The 16929-nt window shown below is 46.3% G+C and overlaps 1 protein-coding gene across 2 annotated transcripts in view; it reads left to right on the forward strand.

Moving 5' to 3' along the window:
• The window catches only part of HECTD1 (HECT domain E3 ubiquitin protein ligase 1), a 321546-nt gene that overhangs the window by 246755 nt on the left and 57862 nt on the right, over positions 1-16929 (forward strand). Inside the window, exons 25-27 of one of the 2 annotated variants that reach the window (XM_082275332.1) lie at positions 2191-2991; positions 3658-3876; positions 7590-7723. In XM_082275332.1, coding sequence (XP_082131458.1) covers positions 2191-2991; positions 3658-3876; positions 7590-7723 — 1154 coding nt within the window. The remainder of the gene's footprint in view (positions 1-2190; positions 2992-3657; positions 3877-7589; positions 7724-16929) is intronic. The other variant, XM_082275333.1, reaches the window with a different exon arrangement.

The raw sequence follows: 16929 nt of genomic DNA on the forward strand, positions 1-16929 counted from the left end.
CCCCATCTCTCGCTCATCCCCTAACCCCCCCCCTTTTCACTTTTCTCTCACCCCCCCCCCCACCCTCCCAAGCACTGCTACTGATCCCATCCCCCCCACACCACTGCCACGAATACCATTCCACCCACCACCACCGCAGGTGGAAAGCAAAATTGCATGGGGGAGGGGGGTGGAAGAAATGTTTGTCCAGGGTCCAATCAATATTAAAGAAGGCCCTGATTATAAATGAGATTGTACAGTGATTTTACTTTCAAACTGTAACATGTATAGCCAGCTTAATATTAAGAAAAAGCTTTTAGTAGATAATTTTCCTCTGTAAGTGAAATAATGAACAAAACATCAGCTCTAAGATGTGAACCAGTAGTAATTGCAGAAATCATCCTTGAGACAGAAGAACTTGTAGGTTCTGTACTCCAATAAAGTGACCGTGTAAGCTTCCGACATTGCTGCCCTCTTCAGATTGGAGAAATCCTTGATTCTAAATAAAAAATGGCATACCAGCTTTGTACATTACCTTAATGCAGCACTTATTCATAAAAAGTTCATGAAATATACTCATACACGACAACAGTCATAAACCTATAAATCGCTGAAACGTTATCCTCATTAAGTGGGCATGGATGCATACCACAGCAAATGCAAGTAGCTAATGAATTCCAGTTGTATGCCCTCTTTGTCAGAGCTAACCTATCTGCTGATTCTTAATAAATATATATATATAGTATTGCTACATAAGATGTCAATAATAGGTCCCAGACAAGGACCAATTATTGGCATGTTATGCAGCCATAATATATTTAAGAATCTGCAGATAGATTAGCTCTGAAAAGAGGGTATACCCCTCATAACACAGTAGCTCTTTTCATCTGCTTTGGATTGTCATCCAGGTCCTCTTAGTGAGGTTAATACTTTTGCGATTTATTTGCCTATGACTGTTGTCGTATGTGAGTATATTGTATCTACTTTTTATGAAAAAATGGTGGCTTAAGGTAAAGAAGGTAAAGCTCAAGGCTGGTGCACCCTTCTGTTTTCTTTTGAAACTTTTTCCTATAGTTGATGTTGGTGAGAGTGTTTTAGCACATGCTCAAGAATGTTTGTTTGTAGTACAATTATCACTGGAAATTAAAACTAGTGGGGCAAAAGTTTTAAAGGTACAAGCAAAGAAATCGCCCATGTGGCATGCAGCTGCCCTTATTCTCATATCACCTCTGGTTATAAGTAGTGGTAGCTTCTACTGTGTCATTCTACCATTAATTCTTGGTTGGTAGGGAGCAGAATGTTAATAGGAGTGTAAAATCTTAGCATCTTAAATCTTCACATAAGACTGGACAGCTCAAATTTTTAGCTAAATCCTGCTGAGTTGACTGAAATTTGAGCAATATATGGCCATGCTAGTAGTATTTCACTCGCTCAGTTAATTTTTAAAATTGACTTTTGTCAAGCTGGGTGGAAGATTATTGGCCAGAAAGTGACTGCAACTCTTCAGATGCAGTCACTTTTTCAACAATGCCACGATATTCAGACAGCTGCAGTGGGACTTCCTGGGAATCAATTGCTTTTCTCTTGTTCAGCCCATGGACTAAACAAGACAAAATCAAGCCCAGTATGGCTAGCTTTTAGTGTAATACCATCTTCCTTCAGCTTAAGTTCCCCCCACTGTGTGTATAAAAAATGATCTCCTCTTGTATTCATTTTTTTTCTACATCACAAATGTATAACACAAATATATTTCCAGAAAGCAAGTTATTATTTAGGTTTACTGGTCATTTAACATTGCAATGGCACAGTGACTAATGCTTTGGGTAGTAAAGGTCTTTCTTTTACTCCTTCATTTTGCTGTGGTGGCCAGAATTAACATCTCATCTTGCAGTGTCTTTTTCACTCTACTTCTGCTGCTGATCTCTGCTTTCTGCTTGTTCTAAAATTAACAATGTCTGCTTTTTGCCTTTAAGTTTGGCAGAGTACTTAATTGCTAAAATCACTTTTTTATTGGGTATAATATAATTTATTCATATAACAGCAACTAACTGTGCTGCTATGAGTTTGTCCATGTTTTCCTAATACCCCTAAAATAGGTGTTGGTGGTGAGTGGGGTTAATGTGCTTGCTGTGGCTTGAACTCTAGCGTGATCCCAATCAAATGCTCTTTGCTGTCTGCTTTTCCATCTTACACGCTACTGTCCCTTTCCAGGCTGGATTGATGTCATATGGGATGCCGGTGGCTCTAACTCTTACCGCATGGGCGCGGAAGGAAAGTTTGACCTCAAGCTGGCCCCAGGTTATGACCCAGAATCTTCAGTGTCATCCAAACCTGTTTCATCCACTGTTGCAGGCACACCACCCTCCTGGAGCAGCCTGGTGAAAAACAACTGCCCCGACAAAGCCCCTCCGCCTTCCTCCTCCTCTTGTACGGTTGCTGGCGGTGTGACTGGCTCCTGCAGTCGCAAGGGTAGCAGCAGCTCCGTCTGCAGCGTGGCAAGTAGCAGTGATGTGAGTCTGACCTGTGCCAAGACAGAGAGGAGGGCAGAGGAGCAAGTTTCTGACCTGCATCATGATCCCATCCTTGTACTGTCTTCTAACCCGGCAGCCTCTGGTTCATCCACATGCCCCACGGGGGGTGAAACTGTGGGTGAGGGAGGAGAGCGGAAAACCGGGGAAACGCCTGCCATATCAATGGGCATGGTGAGCATTAGCTCACCCGACGTCAGTTCTGTGTCAGAGCTCAGCAACAAGGAGGCTGCTGTTCCCAGACCACTTGGTTCTTCTGCTAGCAACAGGCTCTCAGTCAGTTCTCTGTTGGCTGCAGGGGCTCCCATGAGTTCCAGCGCTAGTGTTCCCAACCTGTCATCACGAGAGACATCAAGCCTTGAATCCTTTGTACGGAGGGTTGCAAACATCGCCAGGACAAATGCCACCAACAATATGAACCTTAGTCGAAGCAGCAGCGATAACAACACCAACACGCTTGGACGAAATGCCGTGAGTTCTGCAAGTGAGTATTGACACGGGGGAGTTTGACCCAGAAATAACTATTATAATTCATCTGTACCTTTGTGTTAAAAGAAGTTTTATATATATATTTTTTTTAACACAGAGCCACAGACAACATATAAAATAGAAATCCAGCTTAAACCTAACTACTCTTTAAAATGTCCCCTACCCCCTCCTAACATCTGTTCTGACTAACCTGTTTAAAAAAATGTATATATACTTACCTATTTTCAGCCCACTTTGGGCCAGTCACGTTATCTGGTTTCCTTGTGTCTGTGAGCGACGGCTGCAAGGGAAAGGAAGAACCGCTGACAACGGCTTGGGCATAGGAGCCTATGGGTGATGTCACCAGTCATTTAGTGCGCTCTCCTCCCCTGCAGCCACCTCCGGTTGACACAGGGGATCACGTAACCAGATCAGAATGTACTAAAAAAAAAAAATAGGTAAGTATATGCATCCTTTTTCTTTTTTTTTTTTGTAACAAAAACAAGTAAATGCATAGATTTTAGGAGGAGGGGGGGGGGCAGAACATCTTTAAGGCTAGTTTGATTTAGGCTGGAATTCCACTTTAATATGTTAGCAATTTAGTTAATGGATAAAAAAAATGTGCCGTTACTTAGTTAAACTGTTGTGAATCCTAAATTTTTTGTTTTGCTTTGCTTTTTAGCCTCTCCACTCATGGGAGCTCAGAGTTTTCCCAATCTGACCACAACAGGAACCACATCAACTGTTACAATGTCCACTTCTAGTGTCACTAGCAGTAATGTAGCCACAGCCACCACAGGCCTTTCTGTGGGCCATTCACTCAGCAATACTTTGACCACCAGCCTGACTTCCACCTCCAGTGAGAGTGACACTGGCCAGGAGGCAGAGTATTCCTTATATGGTAAGTAGGGAATCTTACTGCTTTCCTGGTCTTAGCGTATTCTATTTTCTAGAAGTTCTGCTTGCAGTAGTGAGATTGCATATTGTTTGAGCTGTTTGGCTTATCAAATCAGTGGAAGTTCTGGGTTCCTGTAAATTATATCCATCGGTACGAAACCCATCTGCATCTATCCAAAATGCAGACTCTATTTGTGGCTATAGCTTATTAGCATAAGGTTTGTTATAGAGAAGATCTGCCAACAAATTGATCTGTTAACCCCAGCAGGTCATCCCGTAGTGTTTTCTGGTAGTACCTAAGTCACAGGGCTGTGATTTTGTTGTCTGTATATTGTTCTATTCCCAATAATGTCTCATTATTCATACGGAAGCAAGAAAACTTGAAGTCTTATTTAGTAAACAGACATCACGTTAAGTTGCTGTATTTTATTAAACAAGTTTAATGTAGAAGTTAAAAGTAAATTTAAAAGAATTGCAAGCACAAAGCTTTTGCTATGCCAATCAAGATGGCCTAAGAGCACGAACCCAGAAAAATCCAGCAAGATGTCCACTTAAACAGTGATGTTTATGTATTATGTAGTAATGAGGTCAAACTGCCTTTTAAAGCAGATTTTTTGAAAGGAAATCTGGCTTATTTAAAAAATTTACTTAGATCGTAGAAGAATTTTGTATACACAGACCCTTTACAAATAGAGACATTCAGCACTCTTTCTAATCTCCATTGGTGTTCTGTGAAGATCAGTACAAGGACCACAACACACAATCTTCCACACTAAACCCAGGGTGGCAGCTAAGATAATGTCGCTGTCTGATAAAATTGATAACATCTTTGTAACTACACCATAAAAAATGACTAGGTTTGTAAAAGGTCATCATGGAGGAAACTACTGCTGTTCCAAAGAAGAAAAAACAAAAAAAACCTATTGTCCATGTAAACGGCCCAATCACAACAGAATGCAGTGTGGAAAGGCATGTTTCTGTGTGCTTTTCCCTTACCACACTGGAATGCGTCTTTGTTGGACCGGAACGGGATCCATTAGTTGGTAATGGCATCCCAAACGCAGCACGTTTGCGACCATCAAACCGTTTGATACTTTTTTTTTTCAATAAAAGTCGTGCCTGTCGTACTCTATGCACATTTCGTGCTTTTGGCAGCCCATTGAAATGAATGGGCTGTAAGAAACAAAACGTGCAAAAACGTATGCGTTCTGGTATGAACCAGCCCTTAATTTTAAGATACATTTGTTTTGAGAAAACAAAACACTTCACACCTAAATTTCATCTGTCCTGTGAAGCACAGTGGAAGACATTTAGGCCCCATGCACACTGGACGTTCTTGGAGCTGCTGTTAGCAGCGTCAGACATTTTTTTTTTTTTTTGCAGCTGCAGAATGCCCATCCATGTTATTCTATGGCCTCATGCACACATAGAGCTTTTAGGAGCTCCAAGTGGCATAGGCGTTTAATAGCTGCAAAAAAAACCCAGGACCAGTGCGTTCTGGAGCTGCAAAAACGTCTGACGCTGCTAAAGGCTGAATAACGTTGTTTAACGTGTGTTAAGCCACATTATACGTTTTTTTTCTTTCATTTAAAATCAATGGTTCCCTATGGGAGCCTATTGATTTGAATGGAAGACGCACCACAAGTCGGATCAGGATGATCCGACTTGCGTTGCTACTTGCACTGTGAGAATCTTGAGGAGGAACTCCACGCCAAAATGGGGAAAAAAACGGCGTGGGGTTCCCCCCCAGGTTCCAAACCAGGCCCTTCGGGTCTGGTCTGGAATTTGAGGGTAGCCCCCAAAATCCATACCAGACCCTTATCCGAGCATGCAGCCCGGTAGTGCAGGAAGGGGGAGGGGACGAGCGAGCGGCCCCACCCCCCCTGGACCATACCAGGCCACACGCCCTCAACATGGGGGGTGTGGGTGCTTTGGGGCAGGGGGGGCTCTGCACCCCCCCACCCCAAAGCACTTTGCCCCCATGTTGATGAGGACAAGGGCCTCATCCCCACAACCCTGGCCGGTGGTTGTGGGGTCTGCGGGCAGGGGGCTCATCAGAATCTATAAGCCCCCTTTAACAAGGGGGCCCCCCAGATCCCGGACCTCCTCCCTATGTGAATGGGTATGGAGTAGATTGTACCCCTACCCATTCACCCCATAAAAGGCAGTGTATGTGAATAATTACAGGAGACATTTTGAAAAGTTTATTAAAAATCTTCATCCGGTCTTCTCAGCTCTGGTCTTCTCCTCTCCGCTCTTCTGCCCTTCTGCTCTTCTGCCTCCTCTGGTCTTCTGCTCTTTTGCCCTTCTGCTCTTCTGCCTCCTCTGGTCTTCTGCTCTTTTGCCCTTCTGCTCTTTTGCCTCCTCTGGTCTCCTTCTTCCTCCGGTCCTCCTTCGACGCTGTCCCGGTGATTATGCCGGTCTCCGGTATCTGCAGCTTATTATATAGCCATTAGGGGAGTGGCCTCCCGGTGACATCACCGGGAGGCCTCTCCCCTTTGTCACTGACAACGTAATCGGTGACACAAAGGACGGGGCCTCCCAGTTACGTCACCGGGAGAGCACGCCCCTAATGGCTATATAATAACCTGCAGAGACCGGCATAATCACTGGGACAGCGTCGGAGGAGGACCGGAGGAAGAAGACGACCAGAGGAGGCAAAAGAGCAGAAGACTAGAGGAGGCAGAAGAGCGGAGAGGAGAAGACCAGAGCTGAGAAGACCGGATTAAGATTTTTAATAAACTTTTCAAAATGTCTCCTGTCGTTATTCACATACACTGCCTTTTATGGGGTGAATGGGTAGGAGTACAATGTACCCATTCACATAGGGAGGGGGTCCGGGATCTGGGGGGACCCCTTGTTAAAGGGGGCTTGCAGATTCCGATGAGCCCCCTGCCCGCAGACCCCCACAACCACCGGCCAGGGTTGTGGGGATGAGGCCCTTGTCCACATCATGGGGGCAAGGTGCTTTAGGATGGGGGGGTGCAGAGCTTCCCCTGCCCCAAAGCACCCACACCCCCCATGTTGAGGGCGTGTGGCCTGGTATGGTCCAGGGGGGTGGGGCCGCTCGCTCGTCCCCTCCCCTTTCCTGGGCTGCCGGGCTGCATGCTCGAATAAGGGTTTGGTGTGGATTTTGTGGGGGGCCCCACGCCGTTTTTTCGGCATGGGGCTACCCTCAAATTCCATACCAGACCCGAAGGGCCTGGTTTGGAACCGGGGGGGGGGAACCCCACTCCGTTTTTTTTTCCCCATTTTGGAGTGGAGTTCCCCCTCAAGATTCTCACAGCGCAAGTCGCACCACAAGTCTGAGTCAACTTGGCGTCAAACAGCTTGGGAGCTCGTTTTTATGACGCCCTGTGTGCATGGAGCCTTATCAGTGGGGGCTGCTTTGTTGCCACTAGGCCTGCATGGCTAACATTAATTGAGGGACCAATAAGCTCTATGCTAAGGAAATTCCACAGAAGATTATCAAGGTAGCTATCTGACTCACGAGACAGATAAGAAGTTTAAAGTCATGTTCTAACTTGAAACGATGGCTAGAAGCATTCGCTCTCCAGCAGATCATTTAAATGTATGCATTGGTATTGCCATTTAAAAACGTTGAAGTTTGTTGTAACAATGCAAAGGTGTTTTTTTTTTTTTGTTTTTTTTTTATAAGCGCCTGGTGTTCTGTGTTTGCCTGCATTTGTACTTAGTTGTTTACAATTGTGCTGGCAGATTTCCTGGACAGTTGTCGGGCAAGCACTCTTCTGGCTGAGTTGGATGACGATGAAGACCTTCCTGAACCAGATGAAGAGGATGATGAAAATGAAGATGACAACCAGGAGGAACAGGAATATGAGGAAGTTATGGTGAGTTTCTGAAACCTTTAGGATGTTGGTTATCAAAATAATAGAAAATTCAAAGAACATCAATTGATCACACATCATTATGTATGTAGGATGTTTTTTGTTTGGCTCTTAGCCTTTTTAATAGGTTGCTGCTGCGTAAACTCCAACCATTAACTTCTCTTATTTGCTCTGTTTTATTTTGTTTAGTATGCCTTCAAAAGCCTTTTTCTCTTTCGTTCATTGACTGACACAGCTCTTCATCTTCATGACTGTAGGGTTATGCTGCCCCCTACAGGAGTAGGACACTAGGCAGAGAAAAGCTTGAGCACGCCTATGGGGCAGTCCCTGGGGATATACTCCCACTTCCTGCTTTAGTTCAGTTTTTTTCTGCCTAGTAAGGGGAAAGGACCTAGTTCCTTGCTGGGATCTCTGGTCCTACCAATTTTTTTATTTTTGAATGGAATTTTTTCCTTACAGAAATTGGGTGGAGAGTTGGTATCTGTCTCTACAATTCTGGCACAATCCCCTAAAAACTAAATAAACCTATAAATATGCAAAGTCTGACAGGGAAGGGGAGATGGTGGGAAAAGGGGAAACCCCCAAAAAGGAGGGGGGGATAGGGACAAATCCCAGCAGACGAGGAAAATGGGGATTTTAATGTGCCCAAAAAAATACTGAAGAGAAACTAGTCCAAAAAAAAAAAAATTATATAAGTTTTAGTGAAATAAAAAAAATTATTAAAACCAGACATTGACCACTTCTGCTCTTTTTTTGAACCAGAAGTAGGGGTTTTATGGAAAGATGAACCCAGGAAAATATAGGTCCTTCAACATTTTTTGACATCTACTTATATATATTTCTCTAGCGCTCATTGACAGACGTAGTCCTCGGTGATACACCACCTTCGGGTTATGTTGCCTCCACAGGAGCAGGACTAGACAGGAAATTAAAAAGCTCTGGCCACACCCTAGGGGCAGTCCCAGAGGGTATATCCTCTCTCTCTCTGCCTCAGCAAATCAGTTATTTTCTGTCTAGTTAGGAGTAAGGACCTAGATACCTTGCTGGGATCTTAGGTCCTGGCAAGAATTTTTTCTTAAAGGATTTTTTAGACAGCTTTTTTTCTCCAGTGTTCCTTTGAGATCTTCAAGCAAGAAAGCTGAACTGGGCGACGGGCTGGATGTTGAGATCCGGTGGTCACCCCAGTTCAGCCTACGAGCGCGTGCAGGCCATAGCTCCGCGCTGGGTCGGCCGCGACAAAGTCCCATTAAAGGACTGTCCACGCGAGTTAAACGTCTCACTGAAACGCCAAAGACCATGAGTCACGGCGTCCGTATCGGTCGACAGCCCTCCCGCCCCGGTGGAGAGGGGTACTGTCAGGAGTTGGTGCCCGCCTGGTTCCGGTATGGTGAGTAGTATGTTCCCCCTTTTCCCCTGACGGGTCTTGTGGTGAACGCGGGCCCCTCTCTGTATGGTAAGATAGAGTCCCTCTCTATTCTATAACATGACACAGATCCTCCTACTTTGAGTGTGATTTTATGTGCAAAAAGCCAGGAGGCTTGGTTTGGGAGCTAACAATCTAATTGTATACATGTTAAAAAGATGTAATCTGTGGCATTCTGGGAATCTTACGGTGTTAAGAATAAGCTACCTACCAGTCAGAAGCCACGGACATGTAGACTGCCTTCCTAATCAGATCTCCAGCTATTAGCAGGCCTCCCGAATGGCCATGCGGTCCGCCAGGGCCGGTACCGCCAACCACGCCATATCCCCATGCAGAGAGAGTGTTGTGGGCCCTGCAGCACACCGCTATTCAGTACAGACCGCCGCCATTTTTTTTTGCTGGATCGCACGAGCCGCCATTTTGGCGTAGCCTCGTGTCTCCAGCATGGGGGCGGCCATGTTTGAGGTGATCCAAACACCTCGTGGAGCTTGGGGGAGGCGCCGGAAGGCGTGCAGAGGGGCGGAGCCGCCTCCTTTCTTCCTGGGCAGCCAGCCAAAAGACTTCCTGTTTGTCAAGACAGCGCTGTAACCTGTTGCAGTTAAACTCTGAGCATCAAGTGGTGAGCCTGGGGGTCTATCTCTCTCTCTCTCTCTCGATCGATAGGGATCCCTAGCAGGTAACACTAAGGGGCTTTTGTGGCGCTGGGGGTCTGAAAAAAAAAAAAAAAAAAGTTTTTTATTTTTGAATTATATTATCCAGGAAGTGACTGGAATTATCATGGACCCTGCCACACATATTCCCCCACCTGTTTCCCTCGAGGGGGCCACGGGACCCGCCGGTGCACAGAGTGTAGAGTCATTTACAGCAATTTTGGAGTCTATGGTGGCTCGGGTGGAGGCGGCCTGTCAGGGACGGGGGTCAAGGAAGCGACCCCCGCCTACCCCTATACCATCTGACACCTCTGACTCAGATTCAGAGATGGTCACGGCAGTTGCAGGTTCCTCTGCAAGGGCTGTTATCCCAGGTAAAGCCCCCTCAGACAGTGAGGAGGACGCTTCTTCTCTTGCTATAATTCAGGAAGAAGCATTGGTGGACGCACTAGTTGTGGCAGTGCAAGAAACCTTAAAACTTGAGGCTTTACCGGCAGAGGCAACTGAAACAGAGAGGCCTTTTGGGACTAATAAGCCCATCAAGACAGCGAAGGCTTTTCCTGTACCTAAATGTTTTGGTAATCAGATTAAAGGAGAATGGGAGCATTCTAAACGTACCTTTACTATTTCCAAGCGTATTGCTAGACGCTATCCGTTTGAGGAATCCATCATTAAGAAATGGACGGTACCACCAGTCGTGGATCCGCCTATTTCCAGGCTGAATAAAGCCACGGTTATTCCAGTGGAGGACACTTCGTCCTTTAAGGATCCGGTGGATCGAAAGATAGAAGCAGAGTCCCGCACTATCTTTTCTCTGATAGGGTCAGCATTTAGACCAGTAATCGTTATTGGTCTAGTTTCCCAGACACTTACGGAATGGGCGAAAATGGTACGCCAAGATCTTAGGGGAAAAGATATTCCCCAGGAGACATCTGATTTGATGGAACAGATCATACAAGGGCTACGGTTTATCTGTGACGCAGCCTTGGACACTACTCCCCTATTAGGGCATGCATCTAAGTTAGCAGTGATCCTCAGACGTGTGCTGTGGTTAAAATGCTGGTCAGCTGACTTAGGTTCCAAAAAGACCTTGACCAATCTCCCCTTTCAGGGGAATCGTCTATTTGGAGCCAACCTAGATGAAATCATTAAGGATGCCACTGGGGGCAAGAGCACTTTTTTGCCACAGGCTGCAAAAGCTAAGGGACCTCGCAACAAGCGAGGACCTTTCTTTACCGCCCATAAAGGGCGCCCGGCTGGTACTAGCGGGAAAGGCAAGACTCCTCCAGGAGGGTTCAAGAAGGGGACCAACCCAGCCAAACCCGAAGCAAAGGAGTACACAGCCTGAAGGTGCGCCCCCACCCGGTTTCAGGGTGGGGGGACGTTTTCACCGGTATTCAGGACATTAGATCGAGCATCAACCACTACTACCGGTGCGATTCTTCCCTTCCAACATTTAAGTACCACAGGAAGCGGTAGTTACCGTTCCCTGAAAAGATCTTTTCCTTTACCTTTTCCTAAGATTAGTCCCGATACCTCACAGGAATCGGATCTGGTTGACCAGATAGGCCAAGTAGCCTCTAGTCGGGTGACTTCGGTCCCTGAGGTTCAACCAGAAAAGATCACCTTTCCTGATAACTATCAGGTATCTGATAAATGTGTGGGAACAGAAAACGACCAAACTTTCTCGGATGGTCGGGGCCAGATAGCTCTAGGGACGCCTGGTTCAGATCCAATCAGCGCCAGTGGTCCTAGAAATTCTAGGCTGGCCTCCTCAAGCCGGCCTGGCCGACTTGGACATGTTAGTCGCAGACGTTCCGTGGGAACTTCGTCTCAGGGAGTGTCTGTGGTCTCAAGGACCAATTTACCTTCGTGCTTTACAGTCGCTGGTTTTAATGGCCTGGCCATTGAGACCCAAGTACTGAAGGACAGAGGTTTGTCTACTTCAGTCATTCCTACCCTTATTAAAGCAAGGAAAGCGACTTCCAGCAAAGTCTATTATCACACATGGAAGACTTATATTGCGTGGTGCGAATCTTTAGGATTTCCTCCACGTACCTATTCGGTGACTCGAATATTGGCCTTTTTGCAACAAGGGGTTGAGCAGAAGCTAGCCTTGAGCACCATCAAGGGTCAAGTTTCAGCATTAGCAATCTTCTTTCAGAAGCCTTTAGCTACCAAATCCTTGGTGCGGAATTTCATCCAGAGGGTGCGGCACCTGGCTCCTCCAGTCCGCGCGCCCTTACCGCCCTGGGATCTTAATTTGGTTTTGTCGGTTCTACAGAAACCTCCCTTTGAAAACATCAGGGAGATTCCCTTGCTTACATTATCCCAGAAGGTGGCCTTCTTGGTGGCTATTACTTCTGCTCGCAGGGTGTCAGAACTGGCTGCATTATCATGCCAGTCACCATACCTAGTGATTCATAGGGATAAGGTAGTACTTCATCCTAAGCCATCTTTTCTTCCCAAGGTGGTTTCAGATTTTCATCTGAATGAAGATATTGTACTACCTTCCTTGTGTCCTCAGCCCAAGCATCATCGGGAACATGCGTTGCATTCCTTAGATGTGGTTCGGGCAATCAGGGTATACCTGAAAGCTACGGAATCATTCCGTAAGACGGATTCACTTTTTGTGATCACGGATGGCCCCAGAAAGGGTTTGCCTGCATCTGCCGCGACCATTGCCAAATGGATTAGACAAACGGTGGTACAGGCTTATTCTATTAAGGGTCAGAGTCCTCCGTTCCCTGTTAGGGCGCACTCCACTCGAGCGCTCAGTACTTCCTGGGCCTTTCGCCATCAGGCGTCAGTGGTCCAGGTATGTAAGGCGGCCACCTGGTCGTCGGTACATACCTTTACAAAATTCTATAAAATTGATGTGACGGCATCGGCGGATGCCTCATTTGGCCGCAAGGTTTTGCAGGCCGCAATTTGAGGAGACCGGTGGTCTACCTCGAGGGTTTTTTTTCTGTTTGAAAAAAAAAAAAAAAAAAATTGTTTTCTCTTTTTTTGGTTGAGTCTCATCATTAAGGATGAGCATTGTAAACTTCTAGTTGGCACCGGTTGGGCCTTCTAGATTGGGATTTGATTTCCATTTTCCCACCCCTCAGTTGTGATACTGCTCTGGGACGTCCCGAAGGTGGTGTATCACCGAGGACTACGTCTGTCGATGAGCGCTAGAGAAAAATGGATTTTTGTAAAATCTTACCGTAAAATCCTTTTCTCTTAGCTCATCGACAGACGTAGTCCCCGCCCCTCTGTTTTGGAGTTGGGTTGGGTTAAATTCTCTAAGCACTGCTTTTTCACATAACTGATTTGCTGAGGCAGGGAGAGAGAGGATATACCCTCTGGGACTGCCCCTAGGGTGTGGCCAGAGCTTTTTAATTTCCTGCCTAGTCCTGCTCCTGCGGAGGTAACATAACCCGAAGGTGGTGTATCACCGAGGACTACGTCTGTCGATGAGCTAAGAGAAAAGGATTTTACGGTAAGATTTTACAAAAATCCATTTTTTTACATTTTATCTGATCTCTTTGTTAGGATCCTGCCAATAACCTTTCTTTTTTTCTCTCCATCTTTGGAGAGTAATATTTTATTAACCACTTCTGGACCAGAAGGATTTGCCCCTTAATGACCAGGCCATTTTCTGCAATTCGGCACTGCATTACTTTAACTAAAAATTGTGCTGTCGTGCGACACTGTACCCAAATCAAACTGATGCCTTTTTTTCCTCTTACGTCCTCTGACAGACGCAGCTCTGGAAGTTTCTTCACTAATGGGTTATGTTCCCCCTCCTCGGGAGTAGCCCAGGCAGTGAAAGCTTTCACTAGGCACTCCTTTAGGGGCCGTCCTATCTACATGACCCCAGACACACCTGCTCATAGAATCAGTTTCTTGCTGCCTAGCTTTGGAGTAGGACCTAGGTTCCCTGCTGGCACTTTGGTCTCAGTATTTATTTTCTTTTGAGAATGTTTAAGTTTATTTATCTTTACTCACTATCGCTAGCTAGTGTAAATAATAGGTGCGCTAAAACAATATGATGCATAAACAAATATACAAATAATGCACAATTGCATAAAGTGATGAAGTGAGATCAATGTGATATCAATGGTTGAAAGTCCAAAATCCCACTGAGTGCCTTGGATAAACTCAAAACTTATAAGTGCAAAAAACTCTTAAAAATGTTGTGCATTCCCAAAGTCCACAAGAGCTCCAAGTGTTGAAGGTTGAAAAGGTGCACTGTATATGGCCGGTGCTCTATAGTGAAAAATCCCACCACCAACACGCTATCCTCCTTACCAAATGCAATGAATTGGAAAGCAAAATTCATTAGATGCTGTTGGGAGGGAGGAATCAAAATCACCACCCTGTGAAAATGCAGGATAGGCCTCTTACCAAAAATCAGGTAACTCAGCGCAGGGAATATACATAGGTGATGCCTTTTCAATCTGTAGTGATCGGTGGCTGTTTTCTCTAATGATCCGTCTCGTTACTGACTCTCCAGGTTAAACATGGGCATGATGTAAGAAAAAACATATGCAGACCATGGCGTGATATCCCCGGGATAATTTAATGAATAACAAGTATTGCACTTACATTCAATATGGAAAACAGTGGCGACAATACAGACTGGTTGCCTGACTCGGCTGCAGACCGAGCAGTGCTGGACGTCCGTGGCGGCGCGACACGCCTCCTCTCTGACGGCGTTTCCTCTCAAACGGGCTTCTACTGAGATAGGAGGGCTATCTCAGTAGAAGCCCGTTTGAGAGGAAACGCCGTCAGAGAGGAGGCGTGTCGCGCCGCCACGGACGTCCAGCACTGCTCGGTCTGCAGCCGAGTCAGGCAACCAGTCTGTATTGTCGCCACTGTTTTCCATATTGAATGTAAGTGCAATACTTGTTATTCATTAAATTATCCCGGGGATATCACGCCATGGTCTGCATATGTTTTTTCTTACATCATGCCCATGTTTAACCTGGAGAGTCAGTAACGAGACGGATCATTAGAGAAAACAGCCACCGATCACTACAGATTGAAAAGGCATCACCTATGTATATTCCCTGCGCTGAGTTACCTGATTTTTGGTAAGAGGCCTATCCTGCATTTTCACAGGGTGGTGATTTTGATTCCTCCCTCCCAACAGCATCTAATGAATTTTGCTTTCCAATTCATTGCATTTGGTAAGGAGGATAGCGTGTTGGTGGTGGGATTTTTCACTATAGAGCACCGGCCATATACAGTGCACCTTTTCAACCTTCAACACTTGGAGCTCTTGTGGACTTTGGGAATGCACAACATTTTTAAGAGTTTTTTGCACTTATAAGTTTTGAGTTTATCCAAGGCACTCAGTGGGATTTTGGACTTTCAACCATTGATATCACATTGATCTCACTTCATCACTTTATGCAATTGTGCATTATTTGTATATTTGTTTATGCATCATATTGTTTTAGCGCACCTATTATTTACACATCCTATTCACTGAAGCACAGTTCAGGTAGCAGCTTTCACTCATTGAATACCAGCGCACCTTCACACACATTCATATCGCTAGCTAGTGTTGGGATCCTCCTGGCGAACTACAAGCGACAGCCGGGCTGAGGTTTCGCACTGGATAATCTAGATCCTTACAGTCTCCCAGCCTGGCCAACGAGCGTGAGCAGGTTAGTGGTCCGCCCAGGCCTTGCAACGAAAGAGCCCCGACGGATGGGGACGAGCCTGCGAACAGATGCTTTCGCCCGGACGCCTCAACCTGGAACACCCTATGTTACAGCGTACCCCTCTAGGCTGGCAGCACCAGGCGAGCTGTATCAGAGCGGAGCGTAACAAGCCCCCCCGTGTCCCTGGGAAAGATGCCTGTGGGGGAGCTGTGTCCCCACTCCTGGGGATAAAAGGGCTGAGTTTCCTAAAATATCCCCATGGTCTGTCAGGACATGTCGTGCCCTCCCTGCTCCCGCTGGGGGCACTATAGTGGCGACTACTTCCAGGGGGAAGGGGTGTGGCAATGTTACATTGTTCTGGGAGGTCCCCGCGAAGGCCTCATTGCCTGGGCTCCCGACCGCTGGCGCCGTTTTTGGCCGCCATTTTAAGTATGGCCATAGAGCTGCATATCTATAAGGGCAGCAGCCATTTTCTTGGTTTCCCTGTGTGTTTGGTGCCGTTTTCAGGCGCCATCTTAAGTGTGAGCAACCGCGCTTTATGGGCGGCGACCATTTTGACTGTATTTCTGATTTTTTTGTATGGAGTTTTCACTGGCTGTTGACAGACTGACAGAGCGGTTTACTTATCCAGGTTGGCTAGTATTAAGGGGTTTTTTAGTCCTTTTAACATTCCTCGGACACAATTGGCTCCTGTCAGGATACCGGCTATAGCACGGTATAGCGATGCGGACCGTGATCGCAATATTTAAAGGGCCAGTGTACTCAATATTGGTATTGCTTAAAATGGAGTCCCAAAGTGGAAATTTCCCTTCTGAACTTATTTGTATCCGGTTCACCTTCTCTGGGGTCTGTCTGCAGTCTTAGAAACTCTGGCGTCCAATGAAACAAGTTGCTACTCAAAAAAGGCCTATGCCCTCTCAGTCCTCTGATTCAGAGCCTGATATGGTTGCCATGGACAACGCTCCCCCTGAGGGATCCCTTTCCTCAGTCAGAATATGAGGAGGATGAGTCCTCCTCAGCCGCAGCGCAGGAACACGCTCTGGTAGAAGCACTGATTCGTTCAGTGAGGGAAACATTACAACTGGATAATGAGCCCACACAGTCAGGAAAGCTGGTTGTCTTCGGCTCCCGCAAAGCCCAGAAGGCGGGTCAGGTTTTTCCTTGTCCTGAGGACTTTCACGAAATCGTGAATGAGCAATGGCGGTGCATTAAGCACATGTTGGTGGTGCCCAAGCGCTTTCTGCGCCGTTATCCTTTTGCGGACTCTGTTTCCACTCGCTGGACAGTGTCATCTAAGGTGGATCACACTGTTTCCCGGTTGAATAAATCAACTGTGGTACCCATGGAAAATTCCCTGGGTTTTAAAGACCCGTTGGACAGGCATACAGAGGCACTTTCCCACCACCTATTCTTGGTGGCAGGTTCGCTGCTCAAACCCGTGTTCGTCTCCGTCTTAGTTGCTCAGACGCTTACGGAATG

This window comes from Pelophylax lessonae, assembly GCF_965119305.1.
Source record: "Pelophylax lessonae genome assembly, chromosome: 13".
Taxonomy (NCBI): domain Eukaryota; kingdom Metazoa; phylum Chordata; class Amphibia; order Anura; family Ranidae; genus Pelophylax; species Pelophylax lessonae.